Consider the following 17,271-nt stretch of genomic DNA (forward strand, 5'->3'; position numbering starts at 1 on the left):
TAAGTCTCCCTTCTAGTTTATAGACAGATTTTTAGCTGTTCATTTTCTCAGTTGTTAGATTACCCAGAAATCTTTAAAGGCCTAAGGTCTACTCAACCCCGTCTTCCAGAAAATGGGGGAGAAATCTAAACAGAAAGCAGACTGATTTGTGGAGGAAAACCAGTTTCATGCTTCTCAGAAAGTGTAAATGCATTGGAAATGATTATTTTTTAAATGACTAACATAGGCAGGAGGCTTAGCACGGGTGACTGGCAACTTCAGACCCTGAACTGGGTGCTGGGCCAAGCTACAGGCTCCTGTGTCCATACCCAACTCCATGGGGTGCTGCTAACACCCCTGGACCCGGGAGGCTAAGGCCTTGCCTAGCCTGCCCACTCCATTGCTTTATGCCCAACAGCTGCAAACGCTCTAGTGACCTGCACCTCCTGGCTTTTGCTCCCCCATGCCCCGTCTCTACCCCTTTTTTAGTTAACGCAAGCTGAGACGTGGCAGCTTCCCGGAAGCCTTTCCTGATTCCCCTTTCCCATAGAGGGAATCACGTCCCTTGGGCTAACACCATACCTCACAGATGCTTCTACAGTTGTGCCTTGCTGTCATTATTTATCTCCCTCCCCCCAGAGAGGGATGGTGAATTTTGTTTTTTGTTTAATGTGTGTTGTCAGCAAGGGGCCTGGCTTACCCTGGGCAGTCACTGTTGAATGAAGGACTGAAAGCGTGTTCTTGTTTTATTTCACGTTTAGCCATAGACATACATGATGCTATAGGAGTTGCCCAAAGGTTCTCGCTAGGTTCTAAGGGAGAGAGGGTCATGCTAATTTGCAGACTTATAAACAACCAAACAAATAAATATGCTGCACTTGCATTTTAATGTTGACTCATATCTAAAGGTTCACCTTGACTTGTTGGGAAGGTCCATGGATGATTAAGATTGCAATTCAATTAACCCCTCTCTTTTATTGTGTTCACTGCAGGTACTTTGTAAAAGCCCTGACACCAGCATTTTTGGTCTGTGTAGGATCCTCTGCTTTTTGCAGGAATTATCTCCGGGGGAGAAAGGTGCGCCAGGTAAAGTGACCGGGCCGTGCTGTGAGAGCCAGGCCCCCTGGACCTCCTCCCCCCTCCTGCTCCTCAGCCTGGGGTCTAGCACACTTGAATCAGCAGGACCTGCTCCTAGAATCCAGCGGTTTATTTCTGTCACCCTGGGGACAGGCCTTCCCTGCATTGTGGTTGGGAAGGAGCTGCCGACTTCCTGAACTGCAGCCTCTCTGGTCAGAGTGCTGAGCTCCAGCTGGTCTTCACTCATCTCTCTTGGTACAAAACTCCGTGCCTTGGTCATGACATCCTTGGACTCACTGTGAGCTGTGTTACCCACCAGCCTCCATCCCTGACCTGAGGAACTCACTGGTCTGTGGACGCCGACTCACAATCCAGTGACGTGGTTCTGAACCTTTGTGGAGTCAGAGGCCTTAGAGAAGCTGTGGCTCACACTGCAGACATACACAAACCATGCGTGTAATTGTAAGGTATCAGAGGCGAGAGACTCGGGCCTCCCGTGACTTCACGAGCACAGACGGCTGCTCTGTGGGGACGCTGTAGATCCCTTGGGGTGAGATGGGGCCAGGAAAGCCAGGTCCTGTTTCTGTATCTATAAAGACCTACAAACTGGGGTCCTCCAGAACCCCTGAAATGTTTGTCACTTTTCCTGATCTTTGCAGTATGGAGAACTGTGACATACTTGGACAGTATGTCACAGTTTTTACATTTCAGAATTTTATGCCTTTTAAACTGGGAAATCTTCTTGTATGTTGAGTCACTGTCATACGTTGTATTTTTGTCTGCAGCTTTTTGCTTCCTCCTTCCTAGAGGATTTTATATACCCTTACCTTGCGTTGCCCACCCCGTCCCCCAGCGAAGAGCGTACTTCCCTGCTCCTGATGCAAAGGGATGTGAGTGGACATGTCCAGACCGAGCTTACAGAGCATCATGTGGTAGGCTTTTGCTCTTTTCCCTCTGCCGTGGGAACATATTTCCCAGAGAGGGGCTGTTCCTTTAGCCTGGGTGTCAGATGCTAAGACACATGGAGCAGAGCTGAAGCAGCTGGCCTGCAGCCATTGACTGTAACATGAATGAGAAATAAATGTTTGTTGTAGTAATAAGCACTGAGATTTGGGGGTTGTTTGTTACTATAGCAAAGCTAACTAATACATCTTTAAACTGAAACCAGCTGCTGTACTTAAGATCGACTAATTTGGGGTTTTGTGCTGTGCCTGCCTTTGTCTTTGAAGCGCATTTTGCTGTGGAATATTTACAAAGGACCAGGCAGCTTTCTTCCAGGTGCAGGTCCCTGCCTGTGGCTTGTGGCCAGAGAGCCGAAGTCCAGCCTCCATCCTAAGCCTGGCTTAGGCCACACTGAGGCCATCCTCTCTCACTTTCCAGCAGGACTCCATGCTTTGTGTAAGAGGCTAACATTCAGCTAGCAGCACCCCCAGCAGGCACTGCAGGGCTCCCTGCAGGAGCCACCACACTCTCATGGCGCAGAGCAGGCTCCAGGGTGCCGCCTTACTCACCTGTGACGCAGACTGGTTACCGTGCCGCCTTCTGGACACTGAGGCTGGGGTGAGATGCCAGATGAGAGCAAATTGTACGGTCACAAGTATACGCACCTTGAGAACGATCCCTACGTGACCATCATCCCCGTCACCCAGCCCTTTCGTAAGACTCCCGGCAGTCAAGTCCTCAGTCGTTTCTGCTCCATCTTCTCTTCAGCCCCTGCCCCAGCTCCAGCTGGGGTGGGACACAGGCAGAAAGGGGAGAAAAGGGACTTAGGATGGCGAGCTGTGAGACCAGAGGTAGGATCCTGGTGCTGCTGACTTGCTGTGACTGTGAGTGAGGGACGGCCACGTGGAGAATGGTCCCTGTTCCCCCCTCACAGGCATGTCTGAGGCCCTGCTGTGCAGATACCATGTGCAAAGTGCTCAGTGCAATGCCTGGCACATAATTACTAATAACCAACTCTTAACTCAGTGAAACTATACGCAGGGGCACATCCATGCACACCTGTAGCACTTAGACCAGTGATTCTCAACCAGAGGCAGCTTTGCATCCTGGGGGGACATTTGCCAATATCTAGAGACATTTTTGGTTGTCACAACTTGGTGGAATGCTAGTGGGTGGAGGCCAGGCACGCTGCTAAACATCCTACAGTGCACAGGACAGCCCTCACAGCAAAGATATCTGGCCCAAATTGTCACTAGTGCTTAATGAGAAAGGCTGCACTTAGAGAAATGCTGCACTAAACCTTCCAGAAGGTAAGCTCTCAGTGGGCAGGGGCCAGATGAGGGGCTGGTCTGACTGCCCAGGCCTGACATACAGTGGGAACTCAGTGAGTGTGTGCCGATGAGTGGATGGAAGAATGAAGGAACTAATGAATGAAAAGAAATTAGCCAGAGTCCTGTCCCAAGGCCCCACTTGCATACACACAAGCACTAGTAAAGGCATTCCCAAGCTCACACCCAATGCGGCCACCTTACACCTCTTCCAGGAAGGCTCCTGACCTCCCAGTCCATGGCTGTGCCTCCTCTGACTTCTACCATCCTCTAAGGGTCGCCAGGCGAGTGAACCCAGTTCGGACTTAGGAGTGACCTACAGAAGTTAGGATGAGAACCTGGCTGGCGTGAGGAGCAGGGGGCCCCGTGAGCCCCACCTGCCTGGCATGTGTGCCCACACCCCCTTCCAGAGCACAAGGCCTCACCCAGCCTTGCCCCACTGCAGTGGCTATGATGGTGGGCAGCGCAGCCCAGCTGAGTACAGCCAGGAGTGTGGGGGAAGGGCCCTAGGCACTCCCCTTCCCAGCGGCGGAGCCTGCAGGGGTTGGGGGACAGGTGGCCCTCATGTGAAGCGGATGCGTGCAGTGGGACCTGTGGGCCTGGCCTTCACCTGCTGCCTCCCCGGCCACCTGCCTATGCCTGGGATTCCAGCAGAGCCTAATCAGAGCTCCCCACAAGTTCTTAACCCCTCGCCACCTCATTTTACAGATGAGGAAACTTAGGCCCAGAGGAGGGACAAGGAACCAGCATCCTTGGCGTCCCCGACTTGAGGCAGAGCCTTTCCCACCATCCCAGGGTCCCTCCTTCCCACAAGACTAGAGTGTGGCCCTTCCCAGGGCCAGGGGTCAGGGATGGAGGTGAGACCCCCCACACCCTGTCTGGTTACCTCTGTGGAATTAGGGTGGCAGCTGGAGAACTGGGTGGAGGAACAAAGCCCTCTTAAGCCAACCCCTGATGAAACACACTGCTGGCAGTTGCACAAGGGCAGGCAGAGAGATGATGGCCATCAATACGGAGTGCGAGCACTGTGCAAACCATGTACCTAAATTCTCTCATCCTAACAGCCATGCTCTCAGGTCTGTGATCCCAATTTCATGAATAAGGAGATGGGGGCACGCAGTCTCACCAGTGAGTGTCAGAGCCAGGATCTGAACCCCAGCATCTCACTCCAGAGCCCACCTGCCTCCTTTGCCATGTTCCTTTCATTCCATTTGCTTTACAAACATTTAATGGGCACCAGCTAAGGGCAGGGCATCAGACAGCCTCTGCCTTCGGGGTCATGCTGTTGAGTGGGTGTCATAAACCTAACCCTGGGCTGAGAACTGCTCCAGTGAAGAGAAATGCAGCCACTACAAGCAAGTCTGTCCATGCCCCTGCTCCCTGTTCCCCCATCAACACTCCTGGTGTGGCATTCAAGGCCCTTCAGGGTCTGGCCCTTTACCTCTGCAGCTCCCTCTGTCTCCAGCCTCCTTAGCCCAGCCATCCTGGCCTCAGTTCGGCTATAGGGCAGGAGGGTGCACTGGCTAGAGTATCAGCTCTGGAACCACACTGCCTGCCTTCTAATTCCAGCCCCATGACCCACTAGCTGAGTGGCCTCGGGTACGGGTCCTCAGTTTCCTCATCTGCAAGATGAGGATAACAGCATCTACCTCATGCAGATGCTGAGAATTAAATGAACTAATCTGTGTGTAGCACATGGAACACAGCTTGCCTCATACCAAGTATTTGTTTAATCTATGGAACTTAAATTTTTATCCTCCAATCTTGCCATGCTCTTAGCTTTGGACTTTGCACATTGTTTCCTTTGTCTGGAAGACTCTTTCTTCCACTTCTTCCCCTCCCTCCATTCCCACTGTTCCCCTCTTTACTATTTAACACCTAGTCTTCCATTAGGCCCAGGTGCCTCTTCCAGGAAGCCCTCCTGGCTTATCACATGTCCCATGATACCTGCACCATCCCTACACTTACACTACACAGTAATTGATTACTGGATGGTTGCTCCCACTTCTCTGGAAACTGAGTCAAGGACCCTGAACTGTGCATGTACTCCCAGGACCTAGCACAGCACCTGCTCAGCACACAGCAGGTGCACAACAAATAATTACTGACTGATGACACAGGCAGGAGTGATGAATTCTGAACAGATGGAGTGTGGGGAGCCACCACACATGACGGATGTGGGCCGTTCAGTTGAAGAAGGGATTGGTGGGGTTGGGAGAGGTGGGAGGGTCTTCAAGCAAAGGCAAGGAGCCTTGAAAGGACATATTCCAGGGGTAGCATGTGGGCTGGCTGGGCTTGGTGGTAACGGCTGCCATCTATTGGGCACTTAGGATATGCCAGACAGCGTCCTAGAGTGCTTCACGTGGATGGGCTCAATCCTAGCAACACCTATGGGAGGCCAGGAGCTCAGCAACATTTTGCTGAGAAGAAAAGTGGCAGAGAGAGGAGAAGCAGCTTACAGAGCCAGCTAGTGAAGAGTGGACCAGAACTTGAATTCAGGACTCCCCTAAGCCCCTCAGGAGATACTAACAGTAGCAAGACTGGGCCTCTGCCTCCAGGAGTTGGCAACAAACCCAGAGGCCCTTGCCTGCTCACTCCAAGGTCATGGTAAAGTCTTGGTGCTCACTGTGACCTGCAACGTCCCCGACGTGTCTACCTGGGTAGAAGAATCCAGCCTGCAGAAACCCCTGCCAGCACCCAACATCCTGCCCATGGCATTTCCGTCAGACCACGCGCTTCCTGGGTGAGCTGGGCAACAGGTTCTCTCCTTGTACATGGGGTGTCCTCACCGGTAAGTGCCTCCACCTCACTCCCCCGGCCCTACAAGGTTTTAACGACAAGCTTATGAGCAGCCTTGAGAGCTGCTGGCTTAATAGGAGTGGACACCATCCCTGCACGGAGGAGGGGCCTGAACGTGGGAGCCTAAAGTTGCCACCCCATTGTGGTGGCCCACGTGCACTGCCCACCCACCTACTGAGCACAGAGGACTAACTGACCTTCCATAAGGGCAACTGCCACTTCCCAAGCACCTGCTGTGAGCAGGCACTGCTGTCCCCGTTCTACCTATGAGGAAGCACAGGGGTATAAGTACCTTGCACAAGGTCACATAGCTACTAAATGGCCCAGGCAGTCTGACACCAGAGTCTCTAGTCTGGGTCACTACGATGTAAGTCATTATTTTAAATTAAGTGAAGTACCTTGACTTCTTTTCCCCAAAGTTCACAGTAACATCATAAAAATCTTTATTTTCCCATTTTCCACATTATAGAAAACTTAAAAAAAAAATCCTCTTCCTAACCCTAAAACAAAGCCGTGTGTGCCCTTGATGCGTAACAATTCTAAAATGCATTCTGGCGTCTAGGTGTAGAAATGGACAGTGGGAACTCTGTGAAGAGGCCTGGCACTCAAGTAGTTAAGGAAATGACAATTTTGAGATTTCTGCAAAGCTCCTTTATTGATAGCCCAGCAGGTGTTTCTTCCATTAAAACACTGAATATTAATGGAGCGCTTGATTTACATTCTAAACTTGATTTACACGACGGTTTTGTTATGCACCAGCCTTTGTCCTCAAGTATTATTTCTGCTAAACATTTCTCAGCCAGTTGCTTCTCCATCTCCCCAAGGAATGAGCAATGATAATATAGCCTGTACCTGTTATTTTGCCAGCAACCCCATTTCATCAATTTATGGCAAGAGGTAACATTGGCAAGTTCAGAAAGGACAGAAGAAGGTACACGGTTTGAAAATGTCTGTCTTTCCTCTAAGGAGATGGAACCATTCTGCAGGCGTTACTTAATTCTTGCTCGTGGCACCCCCCAGGAAGGTTGTGAAGCAACATATCAAAAAAACAAAACCCAGGTCTCGAGATAATGTTAACAGCAGAACCTGAGCTCCCAATGGGGGTATTTCCTAAGTCATCCCATGTAAGGGAAGCATTTCCTGAGAGCACACTAAGGGTTAAACTTTTCATATGTCAGCTCGGCCAACCCTTAGACAACCCAGGGAGGTAGGTACCATTATCATGAGCGCATCTTACAGATGAAGAATCTAAGATACACAGATGCACAAAGGACAAGTTATTTGTCTAAGATAACATCCCTGCTAAGTGGTGGATTTAGGACTGTCTGTTCAAGGTTCTGATCTTTCCACCAAATTATACTGCCCCTGGCTACAGGACACTGGCTAAGTAATCAGGAGACCTGGGTTTCAGTTCAGCTCGACCTTGAGCAAATCACTGTGCTCCTTGTACGTGTCTCCCTTGGAAAACAGAGCATGGGTACCTGTTTCAAACCTACAGCACTTCTGTAGCTCAAAGGCTGACTCAGCCAGACATCACTCCCTGCAACAAGATGGACCCAAGGTAGCCTAAATTAGGAGACGTAGCACCTGGCCTGCAATCAGGCGGTTTGCCAGTAAGGTGGGTTGTGGCAAGTTAATTCCCACTGCAGGCCTGTCTCCCATCTGTGAAACGAGGGCTGGACAGGCACACTCCAAGTTCTCCCATTCTAAAGGTCCATGATTCTACATCACCCTCAAATCGTTCTGTGTCATACACATTTATGAGCATTTTAAATTAATTGGTTCTCTATTCCCTGAGTCTGATTTTTTTTAATAAGGAGGCAAATGCGTATTTATTTATTTTTGGTTGCACCACGCAGCCTGTGGGATCTTAGTTCCCCGAGGGACTGAACCCGTGCCCCCTGCAGTGGAACGGTGGAGTCTTAACCACTGGACCACCAGGGAAGTCTGAATCTGATTTTTAAAAGTGCTTATTCTTGGGCTTCCCTGGTGGCGCAGTGGTTGAGAGTCCGCCTGCTGATGCAGGGGACACGGGTTCGTGCCCTGGTCTGGGAAGATCCCACATGCCGCGGAGGAGCTGGGCCCGTGAGCCATGGCCGCTGAGCCTGCACGTCCGGAGCCTGTGCTCCACAACGGGAGAGGCCACAACAGTGAGAGGCCCGCATACCGCAAAAAAAAAAAAAAAAAAAAAGATTCAGAACAATAAAGCACCCATTTGCACGAATTCTAATTTCTCTACTTCAGGCTAACTTGATCAGACAGACATACATAATCTTTTACTTACTGGAATCATTTTGACCAGGCAGAGGCCATGCGGTATAGTGGGACAGGCACAGGTTTTGGTCAGTACTCAGATTCTAGCTCTGATACGTAATAGCTGTGCATCCTTGATTAAGTTGCTTAAATGGAGTTTCAGGTTTCCTCATCTGTAAAATGAGGATTTCACAGGACCTACCTTGCACAGTTTTAAGTTCTGAACACGGCATATAAAAGGGCCTCACAGCACAGTGGCACATGCAGGCCCTCAACAAATGAATGACCAGACCACTGAAAGCAGAGAGCTCACGTCAATCTGACGACGCACAACCGAAATGACTCAGATACTCCACCTTGCAGTGTAGCCTCGGAAGGCACTCCACCGACTTTACGAATTAGAATCAGCTGGGGAGTTTTAAAACTGCCAGTGCCCAGGCCACACCCCAGAACAGAACCTCGGGGTGGGCCGCAGGGGATTCCACTGTGCAGCCAAGGGTAAGATTCCTGCCTTACAATCCAGCCTTTCTGGGTTTGCTCTCAGAATCCCTGTCTCCTGGCCTGAATGCTGGCCCAGAGCCCAGCGGTAGGCCTGGGAGTCATTAGGAAACCTGATGGTGTGTGCTGGGGGTGAGGTTACTCTGGCAGGAACAGTGGTCACAAGCTGCAGGGAAGCTGTTTGGCAAGTAGAACAACAGGCCGAGACAAGAACTTCAGTGCACTAGGAATCAGCCTAGGACTCCAGCCTCAGGGAGCTGACCATCAACAAGAGGCTGGCCGCCATACAGTGAGCTGTGCCCGCCAAGTGAAAAAGAAGGGCGTCGGTGCTGCGCAGGCGAGCATAGGGGGAGCCAAAGACAGAACCACTGCCAGGAGCTGCCGAGCATGTTTCAGGAGGTGGTGGCTTTGAGCTTGGCCCCGAGAGATTCTTGTTAGGTTTGGACAAGCCATGACCCTGGGGGCCGAGGATGGAGAACCTGATTCTACTCCTGGAAGCAGGAGCAATGAAAGCTCAAGCCTGCTGCCAGTTCTCCCCAGGGCTCAGGCAGAGACCTTAATATTCACCGCTGTCGTGCGTGGCACTAGGACGCAACTCTGCATGCAGGACGAAGTCACCACGGCACTTGAAGCCTGCTGCCCCTCACACTTGTGGGAAGAAATGGTTTAACACACATTTTCCCAGCCACCCAATTTTCTTTTTTGAGTGGAGAAAGAGTAGAAAAAGGAAAGTTTCCAGGCAGGAAGCTGCTGCACTGTTAACATGGCTGGTGTTGGCACTGTTTCCAATTAACATGCAAGGCTCATCCCAACAGTTTGACTTTATTCAATCAATGTAACATGATCTCAGTGCTAAGCCACCTCGAGAGGAAGGGCCAGGTCTCTGGAGGTGGTTTGGGGGCAATTAGCTAATTGTATTTACCTTCTGGGTAGCTTAGACGATGGAGGATCAGAGCAACAGATCAGATCTGATCTGCCTGTCATGAACCTCTCGGGGAACCAGCCAGTCACAGCTGTAAGGACCTTACAGATCTAGTTCCATTTTCTCACATCACAGATGGGGAAACTGAGGCACCAGCAGGGGAGGGGTCGTGTCCAAGTCTCCAGTGAGTCAGTGGCAGTCAGGTGTCCTGATTCTTCTCCCCAGACCATCAGGCCAACTTCTCAATGGAGGAAGACAGGCGGGCTGCCTCTCTGGACCGAATGCAGCAAGAGGCCCGTGGTTGGACTGCTGGAGCTGGAAGGGCCTCGGCCACTGGGGAGGCCTCATCCTACACATGGGAAACTCCACTGAGAGAAGGGAAGTGACTCTCCTGAGGGCCAAGATGACAACTTGGCTCCTCCTAGCCACTACCTCCAAATAGAATATAAAAGGAATGATATGTGGCAGCAGGGCCAACCAGACAAAGGGATCAAGATAATGACTTTAAATACAAATAGTCCGAACAGATGACTGGATAACAACTGGTTTTCCTAACATGGTCTCACCTTCCATGAGCTCCCCTCTTTCTGGGGAGACCAGCTCTGGAAAGCAGTATAAGAAAGGCAGCGTTAGAATGAACACCGAGACTGTGAGATGCAGTGGGAGGGGTCCGGGGGCGTTTAGACAACCTGCACTTGGCTCAGTAATTCCAGGACTCCCTCTCTGGTGAGGAAGACCACCTCTCCGGTGTTCTGGCACCAAACCTCAAAATGTGCAGGGTCGTCCAGGGCCCTCTTGCCCACGATGATCACAAAGGGGTAGCCGAACTTGTTGGCGTCTTTCAGTCTGTTTCCAATGGTCAGATGAGTCCTGTCATCCAGCAGGACCTCCCCTCGGAGCTGCGGCACTGCCTCTGTGATGTGGTCATACAGGTGCCCCGTGAGCTCTGTGGCCGCCTCCTCCTTACTGCCCTTCTTGGGGGAAATGAGGCAGACTTGGTAAGGGGCCAGGAGGCCAGGCCAGCGGATGCAGTCTTCTGTAGCGAGAGCTTCAATGACAGCGGCCAAGATCCGCGTCACACCCAAGCCATAGCACCCCATTTCAGCCAGGGATGGCTTGCCGTGGACATTGGTGAACTGGGCACTGAAAATGGAGGAGTACTTGGTGCCCAGGTAAAACGTGTGCCCGACCTCGATGCCTTTGGTTTTGGTCAGTGGCCCCTGGCAAGCAGGGCAGTTTGTTGGTGACAAGTCCAGAGTCTCCATGTTGGCCGAAAAGCCGCAGCCGGAACAGACTGCAAGCCGGTCCTCTCCGACGTCCACCGGCAGCTGGAACTCGTGAGACATCGTGCCCCCGATGCTGCCCACGTCCGCCTGGACCTTGACGCACTGCAGCCCCAGCCTGTCAAACAGGCTGTTGTAGGCATCACACACCAGGCTGTAGGTCTGCTGGGCGGCCTCAGGGGAGGAGTCGAAGGTATACATGTCCTTCATGTAGAACTCTCGGCCTCGGAGAAGACCAAAGCGGGGCCTGGGCTCATCCCGAAACTTCCTCGTCACCTGGTACAGCAGGAGCGGGAGCTGCCTGTAGGACAGTGTCTTCTGGGAGGCAATCAGGGCTGTAATGGCTTCCTCGTGAGTCGGTCCTAAGCAGTACTCCTTGCCGTGTCTGTCTCTAAGTTTTAGCAGCTCCTTGCCCATCGAGTCCCACCGGCTGGTGGCTCGCCAGAGCTCTGCTGGGCTGAGGCTGGGCATGTTGACCTTCTGTCCCCCGATGGCCTGCATCTCCTGGTCTATCACCCGCACAAGCTTCTCCATGGCACGGACAGTATAAGGCAGGAGGTGGTAACAGCCGGAGCTTGCTGGGTGAATCAGGCCCACCTGCAGCATCAGCCGCTGGCTCTTACAGGTCAGCTCGCCAGATCTGCCCTCTAGAGAGAGCACCTGGTCTTCCCGAAGGTTCTGGGGCTGGAACATGCGGGACAGCACCAAGCGCTTCCCTCTCCCTGGGGCACGGTGGTGAAACCTGTGGGGAACGTACCCCGAGAGCTGGTGACTGCAGGTGGCCAAGGCAGGCAGCGCTCTGCATCTTGTCAGCAGCCCTTCCATCACAGCCCAGCGCAAGGAGGCACTTGCGCCTGAAGAAAAACGAGCCGAGCAGACGTAGGCGTTAACTGTGATCCAACACCCTGCAGTAGTCAATGCAGGCTGCTCGCCAACAAACTTCTACAACCACCACCGATCTTGTGGATGCAAATCCTTTCTTTTCTAATATCCTTGCAGATCAAAGTACTATTGTACTTCTCTCACCATTTACTGCCGTTTAAAAAAAAAAATCAATATTTTCCTGTTTACGGGACTTCCCTCGTGGCGCAGTGGTTAAGGATCCGCCTGCCAATACAGGAGACACAGGTTCGAGCCCAGGTCTGGGAAGACCCCACATGCCGCAGAGCAACTAAGCCCATGTGCCACAACTACTGAGCCCACGCTCTAGAGCCCATGAGCCACAACTACTGAAGCCCATGCGCTCTAGGGCCTGTGTGGCGCAACTACTGAGCCCACGTGTTGCAACTACTGAAGCCCGTGCGCCTAGAGCCCGTGCTCCACAACAAGAGAAGCCACCGCAATGAGAAGCCAGTGCACCACAACGAATACTAGCCCCCGCTCATCGCAACTAGAGAAAGCCCGCGTGCAGCAACGAAGACCCAACGCAGCCAAAAATTTAAAAAATAAATTAAATTTTAAAAATATAGATATATTGGGGCTTCCCTGGTGGCACAGTTGTTGAGAGTCCGCCTGCCGATGCAGGGGACACGGGTTCATGCCCCGGTCCGGGAGGATCCCACATGCCGCGAAGTGGCTGGGCCCGTGAGCCATGGCCACTGAGCCTGTGCGTCCGGAGCCTGTGCTCCGCAGCGGGAGAGGCCACAACAGTGAGAGGCCCGTGTACCGAAAAAAAAAAAAAAAAAAAAAAATATATATATATATATATATTTTTTTTCCCGTTTATAAAAATACAACAGCATACTGTGGAGACACCAATGCATGGTGACAGCATTGGCTCTGGAATCAGGCAGCTTGGATCCCAGTCCAGCTTCCCAATAACTGCACCCTGTGTAGCTTGGGACATGTGACTCAACTCCTCTGTGCTCAGTTTCTTCACCTGTAAAATGAAGGGACCCACCATATAGGTTTATTGTGGGAATTTAGAGAAGAGTTATAAGAAGTTATTAGAACAGTATCTGGTATATTCTGTGAACTGAATCTAAGTTTGCTAAGAAAAACAGAAACAAAAAAGAAAGGAAATCAACTATAATCTCTCAGCCCAGAGACAACTGCTACTGACAATCCTTTGTCTCTTGCGAGCCGTCTTTGCCCACGAGCCCCCACCCCACCCATGCCTTCAATGTCCTTAATGTCTCTTCCCCCCTCACAGCACAGTCCCTGGTCAGGCCACATGGTCATGGCTCCGAGTCAACATCTCCATTCTGTACGTTGTGCCTCTTAAGCTTCACATCTACCCATCCCACTGCCTCCTAGAGAACACACTGCATGAGTACTTCACACTCAGCACCCCACAGGGAGCTTGGCATCTTCCCCCTAAGCCTGCTCCCCGTCCAGTGCTGCCTGTCACTCTGAATGGTAGTGCAAGCCACCCTTTGTCCAAAACAGAAACGCGGGTTCATTCACTCTGAGCTCCCTCTGTGCCCCACCTTCACCAACCCCTCTGGCCCTGTGATTCCTACTGCTTCACTTGCTTTTGATTCTGTTCCTTCTCTCCACCTCCAGAGCCTCCACCCAGGTCCAGGCCACCACCATCTCTCACCTGGGCTATTGCAACAGCCTCTTCACTTGGGCTCCCAGCTTCCAGGCCCACCTTCCTCCAATCCATTCTCCACGCTGTAGCCACAGGGGATACTTCCAAGACACATACAGCAACAGCTTTTCTTGCTTAAAATCCTCCAACAGCTTCCTGTTACCCTTAGAATCAGGTCTAACCTTCTCACCTTCACAGTGCACATGGCCCCATGTGAGCAAGCCGCTGGTCCCCTCTGGCCTCCTCTCACCAGTGCCCTCTCTGTGCTCCAGCTTCAGCACACTCATTATTAAAACACAGTTCCCTTTGCGTAGAATGTTCCTCTCCCCTTTGCGTACCAACATCTACTCATCTTCCAGGCCTTAGGAGCGCCACTTTGTCTTCTAGGATGCCTTTCCTGACCCACTCCCCATACTCCAAAGACCAGCTTCTCCTGCAGCAGCCCCTGATCCCCTATCAAACACCAATCACTCTGGAGTTACTGCTCCTTCGGCTGGGTCTTCCCCCAGGCAGTCAGCTCTGTGGAGCTAACTCGCTCACCACTCAGCACAGAGCAGGGGCTTACTAGACAATTGTCTAATGAATGAGCACGTAGGTTTCTTTATGATTTTACAAAATATTCACACATTCCTAAGGGCAGTACAACATTTCATTGACTGACTAGATCAAAAACGATTCTCCAGAGAGTTGTTAATTTTCTCTGTTGTATGTAATCTACAACAGAAGGCTTCCTTTTCTTTTGTTATATATTTGGGAGAGATCTTCAGGAATGGAATTACTGAGTCAAAGGGTATAAACTCTTTCAAGGTTCTTGATTTATGTTGCCAAATTTAGTGAGCACCCCTAATCTTCAGCAAATCCCATGGGACAAAGCTCTTCTGCAGTATGCTGAGAACAGGTTACTAATTTCCTCCAGCTCTGGGAAGCTCAAATCCCCCCAGGTGGTTCCCTCCAGCTTCCAGCAGCCTCAATCCTCCAGCCGGTCTCCTCCAACCTCAAGCAGCTTCATCCATTTCCCCTGGGCACTGTACAAATATTATCATTTCCTATGTGGCCTATGACCTGAAAACGGCTGGGAGGCACGGCCACAGAGCCCTAGTGTGACTGCGCGGAAAAGTGCAGGCCTGGAGGCAGGGCACACGTGGCTGACACCTGGAGCCATCACTTAAGGTCCCACCTCAGGCCCGTGGCCCAAGCCAGAAACTCTTTCACCCCTGACTCCTCCTCAAGCAACTGAGTCTGTCTCCAAGACTTCTCTCAAGTCCACCCCCTCCTTTCTTTCTCTTACTTTCTCAGCTTGGGTTGAGAAGGCCCTCAGTACAGCTTGCTACATTACGGTAGCCCAGTGGTTCTGAAATTTAAGCAAGCATCAGAATCACCTGGAGAGCTTGTTAAAACACTGATGGTGGGGCCTCATCCCCTGAGTTTCTGATTCAATAAGTCTGGGGTGTGGGCAGAGAACCTGTATTTCTAACAAGTTCCCAGTCACAACGACCCGAGGCAGACAAGGAAGTCCTGCGATTTCACAACGGAGGAAACAGACTAGGAGACGAGTATTATTCAAGAGTTTGTGATGGTGACCCGCCCCAATCCAATGACGAGATGCACGTGGGAAAACGGACACCACGGTCTTCGGTCTCCGCGCCCAGAACCGAGCCCTCTCTTCATTCCGCAGCCCCTCCCTCAGCCCGTCCCTCAGCCCCCGGCCCTCACTGTCACCCACAATCACCAACCGTAGTCCCAGCGAACGCCGACCCCGCAGGGACCGCCGCGCCGGGCCACCGCGCCTGCGCCAGGGGCGTTCCTGCACGAAGCTCCGCCTCCTGTCCTTCCTGCCAATCACAAAACCGCGCTCACGGGGACTGGCCCCACCCCACTCTAGACGCCAGTGAATTGCTCGCCGGAAACTTAGGCAAGGAGAGAGAATGGGCTCATAGGTTGGCCTACGCAGCAATAAGTAAATCACCGTCCCGGAAGTGCTCTCTAGGATTGAGGGAGGTGTAACTCTATGATCAAGGCCTCGGGTCTAGGTTTTGAGTCTGGTGTTCCCGCCCACTGCCAGGGCCCGCCCCACTCTCTGAATAGGAGAACCGCCGGCTATAGTGTAACCATGACAACAGTAGGCCATGCGGTTTCGAATCTACCCTATGATTTTACAGGCTATCAATTTAAATAAATTTTAAAAATTTTAAACAATTGGAATAAGACACCTTTATTTAATCTTTAAGACACTAAATCAAACTTTCACAAAATATTTTTTGAGCAGCTACCACGTACCAACCGCTTGTAGAAGCTGGGAATAGTGAACAAAATAGACAAAGTTCCCGGCATTCAGTATAGCTTACATTCTAGTCAATAATCCAATACAATGAAATTTAAGGGAAGGCCAAAGAACTCAAGATAAGTGGTATTTTAATGCAATTAAATTTTTAAAAAAACCAAAAACTGACATCGTGAACAAGTTATCAAAATTTTACATAATGACAGGATCTGTTAGTCAGATGTTGTTAAATGCTATGGAGAAAAATTAATTAGGGAAGGGAAAGGGTTGGAGGTCGACTGGTTGCCATTTAAAATAGAAGGATCAGGGAAAGCCTGGTGGAGAAGGTGACATTTTAGCAAAGACCTGAAGGAGTTGAGAGAACCTTGCAGATATCTGGGGGAAGTATGTTTCACACACAGGGAAGAAGTGCAAATGTCCTGAGCGAGAGCTGCATATCATATAACTCTACCTAACTGATTACAGCTATAGTTTATTCAGCACCTAAAATCTACCAGACCCAGTGCAAGACACTGGTGATTCTGCTATTGGCCCCAAGAAGCTCTCAGCCTGCCAGGATCTGCCAGGAAAAACACTGCGATCAGTGGTGTAATGGGGGCTGAGAACAGTCCTGTGGCAGCACAGGGAAGGATGGCTTCCCTGAGGAGGTGAGCTTCAAGCTGAGCCTGAAGGATGAGTGGGGTTTAGCAGAACAAGAATGGCAGTGGGAGTGGAGTGAAATGTCCAGGACAACTCACAGGCACAGAATCAGGAAATACTGAGCTGGTGTGAGGGAAACATGGGGTGTGGTAGGGTTTACAACTTTATTTCCCACAGCTCCCAACGCAGTGCCTGATACAGAAACCAAACCAGCGGTTCTCAACTTTGACTGAACTGGGAATCACCCTGTGCCCCCAGTCCCAGCCCCACAATGCTGGTACTTTATAGTCCCCAGTGATCCTAACGTGAAGCGTGGGCTAGATCTGCTGACCTAGAGGAAGGGCATCAGACAACCCGGTGCCAGGTGGGGGGATGGTAGACATATGTCATCATCCCAATCTTAACAGCTGAGGAAAATACAGCTTGGTGAGTTCCACAACTGGCATCTGCTCACCAGCTAGAAGGCCAGGCAGACCTGGGCTGGACCTGAGCTCTTTTGCTCTAAGAGCATCACAGCCTCTGCAGCCCAGCACTGTGCTTGGGGCTTTCCCAAGGAATGCAGTCCCAAAGGTTTTACTGGGGCAACAGTCCCCATGCTTCTCTGGGGGCAGAAGTTGAATAATCTCCAGTATATTTCGGGATCCAAAGTAGCCTTATATTTCTTCCTGCTGCTCGTGTACTTTATTACATCCTTTCCAACCCTGAAAAAGCCAGGCATCCATCCTCTGCACCCTGAG

At 51.2% G+C, this 17,271-nt stretch overlaps 2 protein-coding genes across 5 annotated transcripts in view; one reads left to right on the forward strand and one right to left on the reverse strand.

Moving 5' to 3' along the window:
* Positions 1-4,188, forward strand: part of TTC4 (tetratricopeptide repeat domain 4) — a 41,010-nt gene extending 36,822 nt beyond the window's left edge. Inside the window, exon 10 of the mRNA XM_079900143.1 lies at positions 972-4,188. Within this exon, the coding sequence (XP_079756269.1) occupies positions 972-1,074 (103 nt within the window). The 3' untranslated portion in view covers positions 1,075-4,188. The remainder of the gene's footprint in view (positions 1-971) is intronic.
* A 3,911-nt stretch (positions 4,189-8,099) lies between these two features.
* On the reverse strand, positions 8,100-15,374 carry PARS2 (prolyl-tRNA synthetase 2, mitochondrial). 4 transcript variants are annotated; one of them, XM_079926553.1, is made up of 3 exons: positions 15,348-15,374; positions 12,826-12,960; positions 8,100-12,188 (listed from the first exon to the last, which is right to left on the reverse strand). In XM_079926553.1, exon 3 carries the CDS (start codon positions 11,904-11,906, stop codon positions 10,479-10,481), a length of 1,428 nt encoding a protein of 475 aa, XP_079782679.1. In that variant the 5' UTR covers positions 11,907-12,188; positions 12,826-12,960; positions 15,348-15,374; the 3' UTR covers positions 8,100-10,478. The 4 variants fall into 4 exon arrangements, with proteins under 4 accessions (XP_079782679.1, XP_079782678.1, XP_079782681.1 ...); XM_079926552.1 differs by lacking the exon at positions 15,348-15,374 and adding an exon at positions 13,624-14,601; XM_079926555.1 differs by lacking the exon at positions 12,826-12,960 and having other exon boundaries at positions 15,348-15,371.
* Between the last annotated feature and the right edge of the window lie 1,897 nt (positions 15,375-17,271).

The sequence above is a fragment of the Stenella coeruleoalba genome, assembly GCF_951394435.1.
Source record: "Stenella coeruleoalba genome assembly, chromosome: 1".
Taxonomy (NCBI): domain Eukaryota; kingdom Metazoa; phylum Chordata; class Mammalia; order Artiodactyla; family Delphinidae; genus Stenella; species Stenella coeruleoalba.